General features: G+C 41.9%; 1 protein-coding gene across 1 annotated transcript in view; it reads left to right on the top strand.

Moving 5' to 3' along the window:
• Positions 1-12,015, top strand: part of NECAB1 (N-terminal EF-hand calcium binding protein 1) — a 52,534-nt gene that overhangs the window by 15,135 nt on the left and 25,384 nt on the right. The window contains exons 4-5 of the mRNA XM_087825590.1: positions 1,518-1,543; positions 3,475-3,572. Of these exons, the coding sequence (XP_087681716.1) occupies positions 1,518-1,543; positions 3,475-3,572 (124 nt within the window). The remainder of the gene's footprint in view (positions 1-1,517; positions 1,544-3,474; positions 3,573-12,015) is intronic.

Below are 12,015 nucleotides of genomic sequence, written 5' to 3'. Positions count from 1 at the left end.
GTTTTCACAGCATAGAATGCTTCATTCCCTTTTATGATCTTAAAAGCTTCTCAGTGGGGGGAAAACAGACTAAGTGGCAGAGCCTTGAGCAGTGGTGTCCATGTCCCAGGAAGGAAGCTGAGCCTGTACCAGCAGAACCATCCCTGCCTCATTCATGGGCGGGTGTAATGGATTAATGTTATTTTTAAGTTTCTCTGGAAGTCTATTTTTAATCAACTTTAGATTTAAAAAAATGATAATTAGAAATCTACCTGTGGAGGGACACAGTGTTTTGAGAATTTGCACAAATAATTTCCCCTGCTTCCCATCCTCAGGTTGAAGTTCATAAGTGTAGGTGCTAGACTGGCAGGTGTTTATCTTTGTTCTAAACACACACACACACACACATACACACACACACACAAAGCAGACAATAACTAATGGTTTTGAAGCATTTGTTTTTAAACAACAAGGTACAGCACTATCTTTTTAAATGAAAACAGTTTAATCTCAAGTAATATTTGGCAATAAGAAAACATTTAAGTATAACTGCTTTCCCTTAATTTGATTTTTTAGGGGGATTTTCTTGAGACTTGCATTTTTTTTTGTCTTTATGAGAAATCAAAACTAGTCTGATAAAAGTTTTAGACAAAATTTTCCAAGATGAGCAACGGTGTTTGCTAGTAGCAGCAGGGTAGTTTTTCTTTATTGTCACCTCTGTTCTTATTTTTAAATTGGATTTTCCCCTGAGTGATTGTTGAAAGCCAGCAAAGCAAGGCTTACATCTTCCTGTGAATTTCTAGGAGACCACAGAGTTTTCCAGAATTCAGTGCCCTGGTACATCCTAAATTCTGAGAATCAGAGATCAAGCTGGGCCAATTGAACAGAAAGTGAAATGTCCTTAATTACTGCTAAATGACACCTATTATCTTTATGCAGGTTTAATGTAACACTGAACAGAGCCAAAATGGTATTTGATTTTAATGGGACTTACATAAGATAACCTTTCAGAACTGGAATGATTCCACCAGTTTTGCAGCTGGCATTGTAATGGGTATTATTTGGGTATGTGTGCTGTCCACATGAATGACCACATTTGGCCACTGATAGCTAATTCTGAAGCTTGTTATTATGACAAAACAGCTTTTGGTTTAACACTGAAATTGTAGTAGCAATTATTTCACTGTGTGCTTAAACTTGCTCCTGATACTTCAAAAAGCAAGAAAATAGCAGACATTTTATTGTCATCAAAATGGAAACTGCAGAAATTGCCATAATAGATCTGATCTATGAACTTTGCTTGATATGCAGATGGAACTATGCTGGTTCTAGGAGCCTCTGCAACCACCTCAGTCAGTGTGTTAGAGTTCTTATTGTAAGAGATTAGCTAGGACTTATGACTGACTTTAAACAATGTAGAATATAATAGAAATATTATAATTATCTACAATCTGTTAACATAATATAGATTGGAGGATAACTGTATTTAGCCATTTAAAAATATTACTAAAGGAGTACTTTTTTTTTCATTTTTTCAGCAATCTTGACACAGAAGAATTATGCGGTAAGTTTGAGACCAACCAGCCCATTACCTGCTTCAGAATGAAAGGAGCACTCTCATGTAGTTCTATAGACCCTGGATTAATGCCATGGGGCAGGATCTGGGGATCAGATAACTGGTCATCGAGACCTCAAGGCTTGACCTGATCAACGAGTCTAACTCTAGCACATATTTCACTGAGGAAAGTCTTGGTCCTTGTAATTTGTTAATCGGAGGAGAAATGTTACTGCAATAGGTATAGTTAGTTTCACAAGAGCAAATTCTCCAGCAGTTTGAGTGTATTTTTAAATTGGTGTTTAGTACCAGCTTATCATTCTCTTTGAATACATTGTGCAGAGCCTTTTGATACTATCTGCACAACAGACCCCTTGACATGTAAGAATGACTTTGTCCCACACCTGCCCAAACTACTCTGGAGTTTTATCTGTCAATTGCAGAACCAGTGATGCAACAGGGGGTGAAATATTCACAGATTTCTGATTTAATGGCCTCTTCATTTATGTTCTTCATATTTGTGGAAACAATAGTGAAAGCCTAGGAATGTGGAAGGAGAAATATTTTTGAGATTTATTCTTGGTTATGAAAAAATTATGGAAAATTGTGAGGCTCTTCAATTTGAAACAGCCATATTTCTCTGAAAACTGGAAGGTCTTAAATTTTATGCTTTAAGATAAGTGTATAGGGTAACACCTTTGTCCAAGTTTGGTCTTGTGGGGGAGGAACAAAATTTTCTTTATCCCTCTAAGTTTTTTCAGCTGGTCTAATAAGCAGATCTACGTGAGACAAATTAACAAGAGAAAATAACCAAATTTAATTACTTACATATGTATGGAAACCCCACATACATGAGAGAGTCCAATACAGAAGGGGAAATGAGGCATGTAAGACATTCTGAGCTAAGTGTTGACGAAAGTCTGGCCTATAGAAGAGCGTTGAAGGGGATATTTATATTTAAGACAAATTTTGTGGGCATGCTCAGAATCAAAATCTCAGCGGATTGAGAAAATGCTCCAGAGAATGGCAGCTTATTTTATACTTCAGAATCCAAGGAGAAGACTTAAGGAAGGTGCCTGAAATCCACAGCTGATCGGTGGCAGGAGAAAGCAAAGCGGGGAAATCTCTAGGACTGGACAAAAGCCTGTGTGGAGAAACATTTCTTTTACGTTGGTGGGTACAGGATAGTTAACAATGACCATTTACAGCACGTAGAGATGGTATTTGGGGAGCAAGATAACAGCGAGGGGCACTGTGCTCTCTGCTCTGCTGCCTGCTGTTGTCCCTTCAAGGGGCAGAAAAAGAAAATTACTCTGACACTTCAGAAGGATGTTATCCTACATGCAAAAGAGCATTGGACAGGGCTCCCTTAAGGGAAAGACTGACCTTTGCTGAGGGAGCTACAGGCCTGGGACTTGACTGCCCACTAGGACCTGCTCAGGTAGGAATTTGTGATCAGACCAGACCATCCCTTGTGGTTCCTTTTGGTCACTGAGCTTGTCAGGCCTGCCGTGTGGCCCCCGGAGCTTGTCAGGTCTATTGCAAAGCCCCTTTTCATTCACATCTGGATGGGGTAAGGAGCTTGGGGTGTCAGAGGGGAGGAGGTCATTGCAGGACAATAAGAGCAGATATTCAGTAACAGAAGTTTGCCGTGCTCTGTATATAGGACATAAAAAGTTATTTCTGGTGATAACTCTCATTATAAGCAAGGCACCAATTTATTTTTTAAGTTAAATGTATTGGGGTGACATTGGTTAACAACATTATGTAAATTCTAAGTGTACAACTTTATAATGTGGTATCTGTATGGTCTATTGTGTGCTCACCGTCCAAAGTCTAGTCTCTTTCCATCACCATATATTTGACCCAATTTACCTCCCCCCACCCTTCTGGTAACCTAAATGCAAACATGAATTCACATGAATATTTTTACTTTTCAGAATATTTTTCTCAGCACTTAGGAGAGTATGAAAATGTCCTGGTGGCACTTGAAGACCTAAATCTTTCCATCCTGAAGGCAATGGGCAAAACAAAAAAAGTAAGGAAATGCTCATGTCTATTTTCTATGACACTTCTCCTTTGAAAAGCATTTTTTGTGAAAATAATATGTCTTGTAATGTATCAAAAGTATACATTTGTTTTTAACAAGGATAGCTTTTCTTCATATGAAATGAGGTTTCACTCACAGTACAATTACAAAATGCTTTCAAGGTGTCAGATGCTATGCTTATGTTAAGGATGCAAAGATTGGAAACAGCTCTTATCTGGTGGGGAAACCAGTGTGTGAACAGGGATCGCAATGCCGTGCGTGTGGCCAAGAAGTGCAAGGTGGGTTCCTGATTCTTGCTGGAGGAAATGCCCCTGAGCAATTAGAGAGAACCAGGCACTTGGAAAGGCCTGTGCAAAGGCCCGGGGTCAGGAGGGGCAGAGGGCATGCTGGGAAATAAGGATGGTCAGCGCGGCTAAGTCCAGGAAACCCAAGAGTGCCGAGATGTGAGATGGAACTGGTGAGTTCCAGAGGGAACATGCTTTTCGTGATGTTGTTGACAAACCTAAGGATTTAGGTTTGTGTCCTAAATGCAAATTAATCAGCCAGTTCACCTGAGTCTGAGGTGACTGGTGTGTGGGGACAGTTCAGGCAAAGATGACAAGGTGGTGGCTGGGAGGATACGGGTGGAGATCCCAGAAGCTGGGGGGTGTGGGCGCCGTGTCCCTGCAGACCTGAGGCGGTTCCCCTTTCCTCCTTGTTCAGAGCCTTGGTGAAAGTATTACAGGTGTCCCCTTTTTTGCTCTCATGGACCCCTCCACACCGCTCCTGCCCCCCGGCAGTTTCTACATTTTTGAGATGAGTATATTTCCATTTCCTGCTGTTCCTCAAAGGATGTTATCATTTCATTTATTCTCCAAAACATCCTTTGTAATACTTTCAACAATAAAGATAATTTTTTAAATGTGGAAACTAAGTCACAAACCAGTTAGTTGATGTATTGATATCATAAAGTTAGTGAGATTTAAATCAAGCGATTCTCATTTGAAATTCTTTAAGGTTTATGTGGTTCCATATGGAACAGATTACAAAATGCAGTTCTGAGTTGCATCATGGCAGAAACTCTGGCATTTGATACGATTGGCCTTTGAAATGGTTGAACTATCAGAGGTTAGTCAAAAGGCTGGAGACATCCAGCTTCTTGGTAAAGTTATTTCTAATTTTGTTTTAGGCAAATGAACAAATGGGTGTTCAGAGCTTAGTGTGATATGTGAGCGTATGAAAGAAATTACAGGCAGAAGCAGAAGATATTAAATGCGGGAATAGTAACTAAATGTTGAAATCAAAGAATGAATGGTACATAAGCAAAGATCTAGGCAAGGGAAGTTCATACATTTTTAAATATACTCTATTACCATCAGAGAAATAGGTGGAACTTTACTTAGGAAGCAGGGGAAGTTACAGGCCATGTCAAACAAGGGATATTGAGCTTTTTACTTGTTAGGAGAGTGAAGTATAGCCCAAGATAAGCTAATATACTCGAGAGCAATACGCAAACATATAGGTGGTCTCCTGAGTCTGGGTAGATTTGTAAGGGACCCGAAAGCACCCAACTAGGAGTTCAACTGTGTATTTTCCAAATAGCTCACCAACTATTCCAGTGCCATTTCTTTATATTTTATGTGCTGTCTCACATGCCACATTCATCATCTGCTAAATGCTTACACTTGGGCATGTGTGAGTGCATGTCCACTCCCACTGGTAAAATTATTGTCCAGTGTCCTGACCATGTTTATCTATGGAAAATGTGGAAGCACAAGTCTACCCTGATTGCTCTTCCTTTCCAAACAGTTGTTTTTTTTTTCTGTTTGACCATTTTTTACATTATTTTATAAGAGTCATAATTGTTTTTTTCCCCAATTCTAAGGGAAAAAAATCCATTGGAATTTTCATTGGATTTGCATGAAATTTATGAGTAATTTTGGGAGAATTATCATCTTGGTAATATTATGTCTTCCTGTGCAGGTGCATGTATATTTCTCCATTTCTTTAAGCTTCCTTTTATGTCTTATTAAGTCAACATATAGATGATTCTATATTTTTGTTGCTTTTATAAATGGTCTGCCTCTCCACATCCTTAACATAATATTTGTGGTATATTGGAAAATGATTGATTTTTGTATGTGTATCTGGTAACTAGGTTAGCTGTAGTCATGAGTAGCTGCTCTTTCTCTGGCATTCCATCTACCTTCCTCCGCCAATATTGTGGCTTAAAGATGGGGATCCATTGCCACTTACAGGAAGACTCGACCCATCCCATCCGTCTTCCAGAAAAACGAACCAGTTTCTGCAAGGTCTGGCTTTCTGACTCACCTCTCCTGTTTTTCTCATCTGAACTTTGAAGCCAGATTTTATTCCTATTGTTGTTACATAAGGTTTCAAATTCTACTTCAGGGCCTCCTATCATAGTGAGTTATGGCTCTGCACTTTGACATCTTATATATTAGAGGAACAAGATAATTTTTCATAATAACAAATATAACTTTAAAAATGTTGCAAAATATTACACAAGTACAAACTTGTAAAATATTAACAGATTCTTTATATATTTTTATCAGAAGAGAAAAAAACACAGAAATGATAAATCAGTGAACATATGAAGTATTTAATTAATTGTCAGTGCATTGATCTACGCTATGAATAAACTTGACATTCAAGATAAAGAGATCAGTGTTAACTGAGTAGTCAGATAAAACTTCAAAGAATGGGCTTCATTTTAACAGAGAAAGACAATAGAATAGTCTGCAGGTAAGGGCTTTTCTTAGACCTTTGAGTAAGCAGTTTGGGGGCTGGTCCTGCCAGAGGCCTCACTTACCCAGAAGAGGCTGTGGCTTATGGATGGGGAGACTCAGGTTCCACATTTTACCTTATTTACTGTTCCTTCAGTAAGTCTACAAGTACCAGGCAGTGATTTTGCAAATAATCTTGAGTTGCAAGGAATTAAAAAAAAAATTCCTAGAGCTATGACAATTAGGGGCTCCAGATAACCTCTGCTGTACCACAAATCCACTGGGATCCTTACAAATAATCACTTTTTTGTGATCACTCTCTATTTCCAGGCAGTCCTCCTCCCAGCCCTTGTCCCTCCACCCTCACTGACCAGAAATAAGATGTGGTGAGAAGCTATTGTGTTTGGTGTCATGTACCTATGGTTTTGAATAACTGTTTTTTTCCTTCACGGTAATCTTTTAAAAATTTATCTTTCTTCAGTTGCTGTCTAGAACACTTATGTTCCTAATAAAATTGGGAGTTAATTTTCTGCCTAATGAAATGACGACTACAAAGTACACATTTTGTTTAAACAGAAGGGCTGGCTGATTTTGCCCAAGGACATTGTTCTGAACTTTGGTCGCCTTTTTGAGGTTAAAGCCCTGCCTCTGAGGAGCTGATCCCTGGAATGTTAAAGCTCCTACAGGAAAGAGAAGTCAGCGCAGGCGTTTCTAGGGGTTGCGCAGCCCTGTGTGTGATTCCTTCTGTCACCAGAATCTGATTTGATGGAACGCATCTCTTTTGCCTGAAGTGGGAAGGTGCAGAGGGAAAAATTAAAAATTGTTCTGGGTTGTGTTTCTCAGATCTGACAGGCATCAGTTATCATCAGGTTAAAGTTTTTGCCCTTTCTGGTTTTCCATTGCAAACAAAAAATATCCAGTATTATTTGAGGATTATTTAGTTTGCCAGTGCCTTTACTTGAATAGTATATTTGAATACAAAATGAATGTGTGGTTGTTGCACCTATGCGTCCGGTGTGTTCAGGACAAGACAGCTCCTGGCCACAAGATGCTGTGTGGTGTCCATTGTGGAAAGATTTATTCTGTGACCTGGTGGTTGTGCCAGGCACATGGCCTTCGGGGTTATAGAGTGACCTGAGAGCTGTGGGTGATTCAGAGGTGATGCACCCCCAGAGTTTCTCTGGACCGGAGCAGAATTCAGTTTGACTTTCTGTTGCAGGTCATTCACTTTTCAAGGCAAGTGATGGCCCTGCAGGTGGTCTGCCATCTGACAGTCTGGGAAGGAGGCTGTTTCATTGTGCACAGAGGTGGTGGGAAACTGGCTGCGTGCTTTACTCTGTGAGGTTGAATGTCTAGCTGGGCAACCTCTTAACTTTTGTTTTTGAACAAAAATAATAATGTCTTAAGATGGCTAACATTTATCGAGCAATTATCACTTAGCAAAGACTATACTAAACACTTTTAGTATCTTATTTAATTCTAATATTTTATTTGGTAGGTTCTGCTTTTCCCTGTATGTGTTTAAAGAAACTACGGTTAAAAGAAAATTAGATAAGTCACTAAAGATCACAGCTAAGATGTGGACAAAAATCTCAAACCGTAGCCCTGTGAATTTCTTCCTGGCTCTTTTTGGCTTGAAGCTGCTGTGGTTTCTAGCCAATTTCTTGAAAAGATAAAGGTCCTGGATGGGTAGAGAGAAAAGAGAAAATGTGTTAGGACTTACCCATTGTAACAGTTGCCTACTGCTGGGCACCATGTTCCTCCCCGAATCAGCAGTGACTTTAGGCAGCTGTGGAGGGTCGGGAAGCCAGAAACTACTTAACTCAGTGACTCTGGCTCTGAGATGGTCGTGAGGTTGCAGTCCAGTTTTGAGCTGGGACTGCAGCCATTGGAAGGTCCTTGAGAAATTGCTTCCCAGCTGCCACTGGCACATCCAGAGGGACTAGAGACAGCTGGGCACGCAGATTCTGTTCTCATCTCACGGGCTCTCCACAGGGCTGCTCGTGTGACATGGTAGCTGGCTTTCTCCAAAGAGAATGATCATAGAGACGGAAGAGACAAAGACGGAGGGACCAGCACAATAATGTAAGCTGGGCAGTAGCGTCCCTTTGCGTCTACTGTGTCCTGCTCATTAGAGGCAAGTCAGTAAGTGTGGCCCACACTTGCGGGACAAGACTTAAACTCCGCTTCTTCCTAAGGAAAAGAAATAACGTAAGCACGTGTGGAGAAACAATGCATTTTGATTGCTCCTATCATTTTTAAAATTTTATTTATTGATTTGAGAGACAGAAACGTTGGTTATGCATCATTGGTTGCATCTTGTATGTGCCCTGACTGGGGAATGAACCTGCAACCATGGCTTATCAGGATGATGTTCCTACCAACTGAGGTACCCAGCCAGGGTAGGTACAAGACGTATATGTACATATCACTTCTTACTTGTCAGTCACCCCAAGTGTCTTGAGGTGTCTTCTGCTGGGGCTGGTTCAGGCACTTGGTAAGATTTTGAACATATTAGCTGACAGGAAAGCTGAGGGATGCTGCAGACCAGTGCTGATCGGGGACCAGCTGGAAGGGAGCAGGGGCTGGGTGACTGCAGTCAGTTCTGAGCTGGCGGGAGTCAAAGTGACTGTCACTCGAGGAGCTGGGGAGGAAGGAGCAGATTCATAGAATTTCCACCGAAGACTGTTTCTAAAATTTGGAATGACTGCTTGCCCAGGGCATCAACATACTTTTCTGAATGTTCTATTTATGGAGACCCCCTGTGTCCAGTTGCAGGGTCCCAGTGGTGCCTGAGGCAGGCATGGTCCTTGCATGGGCCAGTGGGGAGGGCTGGGAAGAAGAAAGGGCTTAGCCGCTTTAATCACAGTGCTCATGCAATTTTGTGGTTTGTATAGGATGCTATTTTTAAAACAACTGTAGGTTGGCATCAGGTGTTCTCACAGTTGGAATTTTTTCTTAGTCCATTGTGTTAAAACTCGTCTTTAAAATGGTTTTGTCTATGACACATCTTCAGCTCACAGTTTTCTGTTCTGACATTTCGGGAGCCATAACCAAAATTATAATGTGGCAGAACATGGTAGGTGCAGGTGAACAATATTTTTAGAGTTTCCAGGAACAGAAGCCTCATTTTCATGATGATAATATTAGCATGAGGAGGAAGAAGAGACTCGTAGCATAAATACCATATGAGGTGGGCTGATAGCATATTTAGTTGTCTGTTCTTAACAGTTCCAAACACTTTTTTCCATTGTAAATATTTTAATAATGATGATGATGAATAGAGTCTGATTCTCTCCCATATGTAAGGAAATACATGATACTAGAAAGGAGAGAAGCTTTTTCTTTCCTTGTCAATTCTGCCTTTGACTTCTGCCCAGGTCACCCCTAATAAAGGGAAACTGTCTTCCTCAAACTCCACAAATGAGGGTGTAAGCAGAGCTGTCTCTGGAAAGAACAATTTCAGAATCAGGTAAAACTTGATTTGAATCCCAGTTCTGCTACTAGCGAGGGCCCATGGTAGCCTTGGGGCATCATGTCTTCATTTGCATGACTGATGTGGATACTTATGAATAACCTACTTGTTCCCCAGGCTGTCGGGAGGGTGGGTGAGACCTGTGCAGGTGTCTAGCACTGTGTGTGGCCCATAGGAGGGAGTCGAGAGAGACCACGTATCTCTTCATTTCTGGGGTCATTCCCAGGGGTCAGCCTTTGTTTTTGGAAAAAATTGCTAAATGTGGTTTGGAGCTTTACACAGATAGGATGGATTATTTCTTAGAACAATGGAAACATACTGTCCCTATAAGGGAGAAAGAGAGTCAACAGAACAGCTAATGAGCAACCTAATAAAAGTTTGGAACATTGACTCACCAAAAGAAAACAAAAACCAGGAGTTCCCACCATGATTCTTTTTAGATGGATAATAGGCCAGGTGAACCTTCCTTCAGGGTTTGGACACACATGTTGGATGCCTGTGAAAACCACGTCAAGAGCGGAAGCAAGTGGCTTGTTTCTGGGAGGGCTCAGCGTGGTGAATGCAGGGATGCACAGGCCTCCCTGCCCTACTGACCAGGCTGCTACTCATCGGCAGATGTCTGTCAAGGACAATTATCAAAACCCAAAGAAATGAATTCCACCTGAAAATAAAACACAGCCCCTAGTCAGCCACCACCTCATTAATGTGATCAGAACAGACCATCCACAGCCACAGAGCAGACTTGACAGCTCTGGGACACAGGAGGGAGGGTGTCGGACCTGCCCACCTGCAGTTATAAATACCCACCGGGGGGACAGAGCCCATACCTCCCAATCCTGGAGGGAAGCAGACAAAAGGTGTAATGTGGAGGGTGAGGGTGCTTTCTCCACCCCAGGGTGCTGTCCACTGTCAGGCGCCAAGAGGAGCAGAACAGGGAACAAAGAGTGAGGAGGTGGCGGGCTGTCCCAGCACCCTGATCACAGTGTTGTGTTTTTTCATGTGATAGAAAAAGCGAGTGTTGACAAAGAGAAACCATAGGAAACTGAACCCTGTCCTGCCCCACAAGGCTTAATGCAACCTAGCCAGGTCCTCAGTCTGGGCAAGGAGGGCGGGCCACGAGGACCGGCCTGCGGCCACGGGCTGTTTCCTTCCCCAGTCCCTGCTCTCAGTGCTTTTGTGTTTTCTCTCGCAAACCAGAGCACAAGTAACACTCAATGAGCTAATGTTCCGTAAGAGGGAAGTTCCTCCCAGACACTCACTTTAGACGGAGCCTCAGGTACAGAGGTCTTTGTGTGACTCAGGCTGAGGGACGTTTTGTAAATGAGACTTAAAGGAGCAGCAGAAAGAACGTGGCAGTAACAGCCCCTCCTCCTATTTCAAGCTAAATTCTTGGCCACCCTTCCTTTTCTGCTTCCCCAATCCTGGGGATTGTTTGAGGAGTTAGGATGCAAATTCACTGCAGGTCTACCTCTCACCTTACCTGCAATTCCAAAACCCAAACGGTTCTGAACACTGAATGGTCTGGTTTAATTGTTGTTTGGTAAGCTTAGCACCAAAGTCCATTTGGTGGCAAACCCTTTTTAATATTCTGGATTATGCTGCAAAAATACCAGTGAGATCATTACAGGTGCTGCCCCAACTGCGTTGTGGGTGCCTGTCTAGTTTCTGAAAAAATAAGCATTTTGAAACACATCTGGCCCAAGTAGTTTCTGTAAGAGACTGAGGTAAGATGGCTGGATCATTCCATGTGCTGTGGTAATAGACCTTGTAATTACTCTTTCAGACCACGGGTAGTATTGCCTTTCAGCATCACTGAAACATGTAATCTTATGCTAAAAAAAAGCAAAACACCTACCAATTCTTTGAGAAGCTCATTGCTTTTCAAAGAGCAACAGAGTATATCAGGCATGGATCAGAGCGGACTCACGCCTGGTGCTCCAGGGGGATTGTGGATGGATTCCCCGACCTTCCTAACGTGACACCGTGAGACGGAACTAGTTAAGTCTGTGGCAAGTGTGCAGCACGTACTGAGTCAGGAATACTTTCCCCGTGGGCTTGGTTTACCAAGAGCAGCCAGGAGCCGCCTCCTGGGAGCCACTGCTGATGAGATTTAGATGGCTTTGAGCATACCCGGTGGGTTTAAAGAATATCTCCTTTTTATATTTACTCTTGTTACAGGATTAGATTAATTGGTTCTCTTCTTGCCGCCGCCCCCCCGCCCCCCAACTAG

This window comes from Miniopterus natalensis, chromosome 16 (assembly GCF_054644295.1).
Source record: "Miniopterus natalensis isolate mMinNat1 chromosome 16, mMinNat1.hap1, whole genome shotgun sequence".
NCBI classification, from domain to species: domain Eukaryota; kingdom Metazoa; phylum Chordata; class Mammalia; order Chiroptera; family Miniopteridae; genus Miniopterus; species Miniopterus natalensis.
The sequence above is the reverse complement of the archived record's forward strand: the minus strand, read 5'-3'. Positions and strand labels throughout refer to the sequence as shown.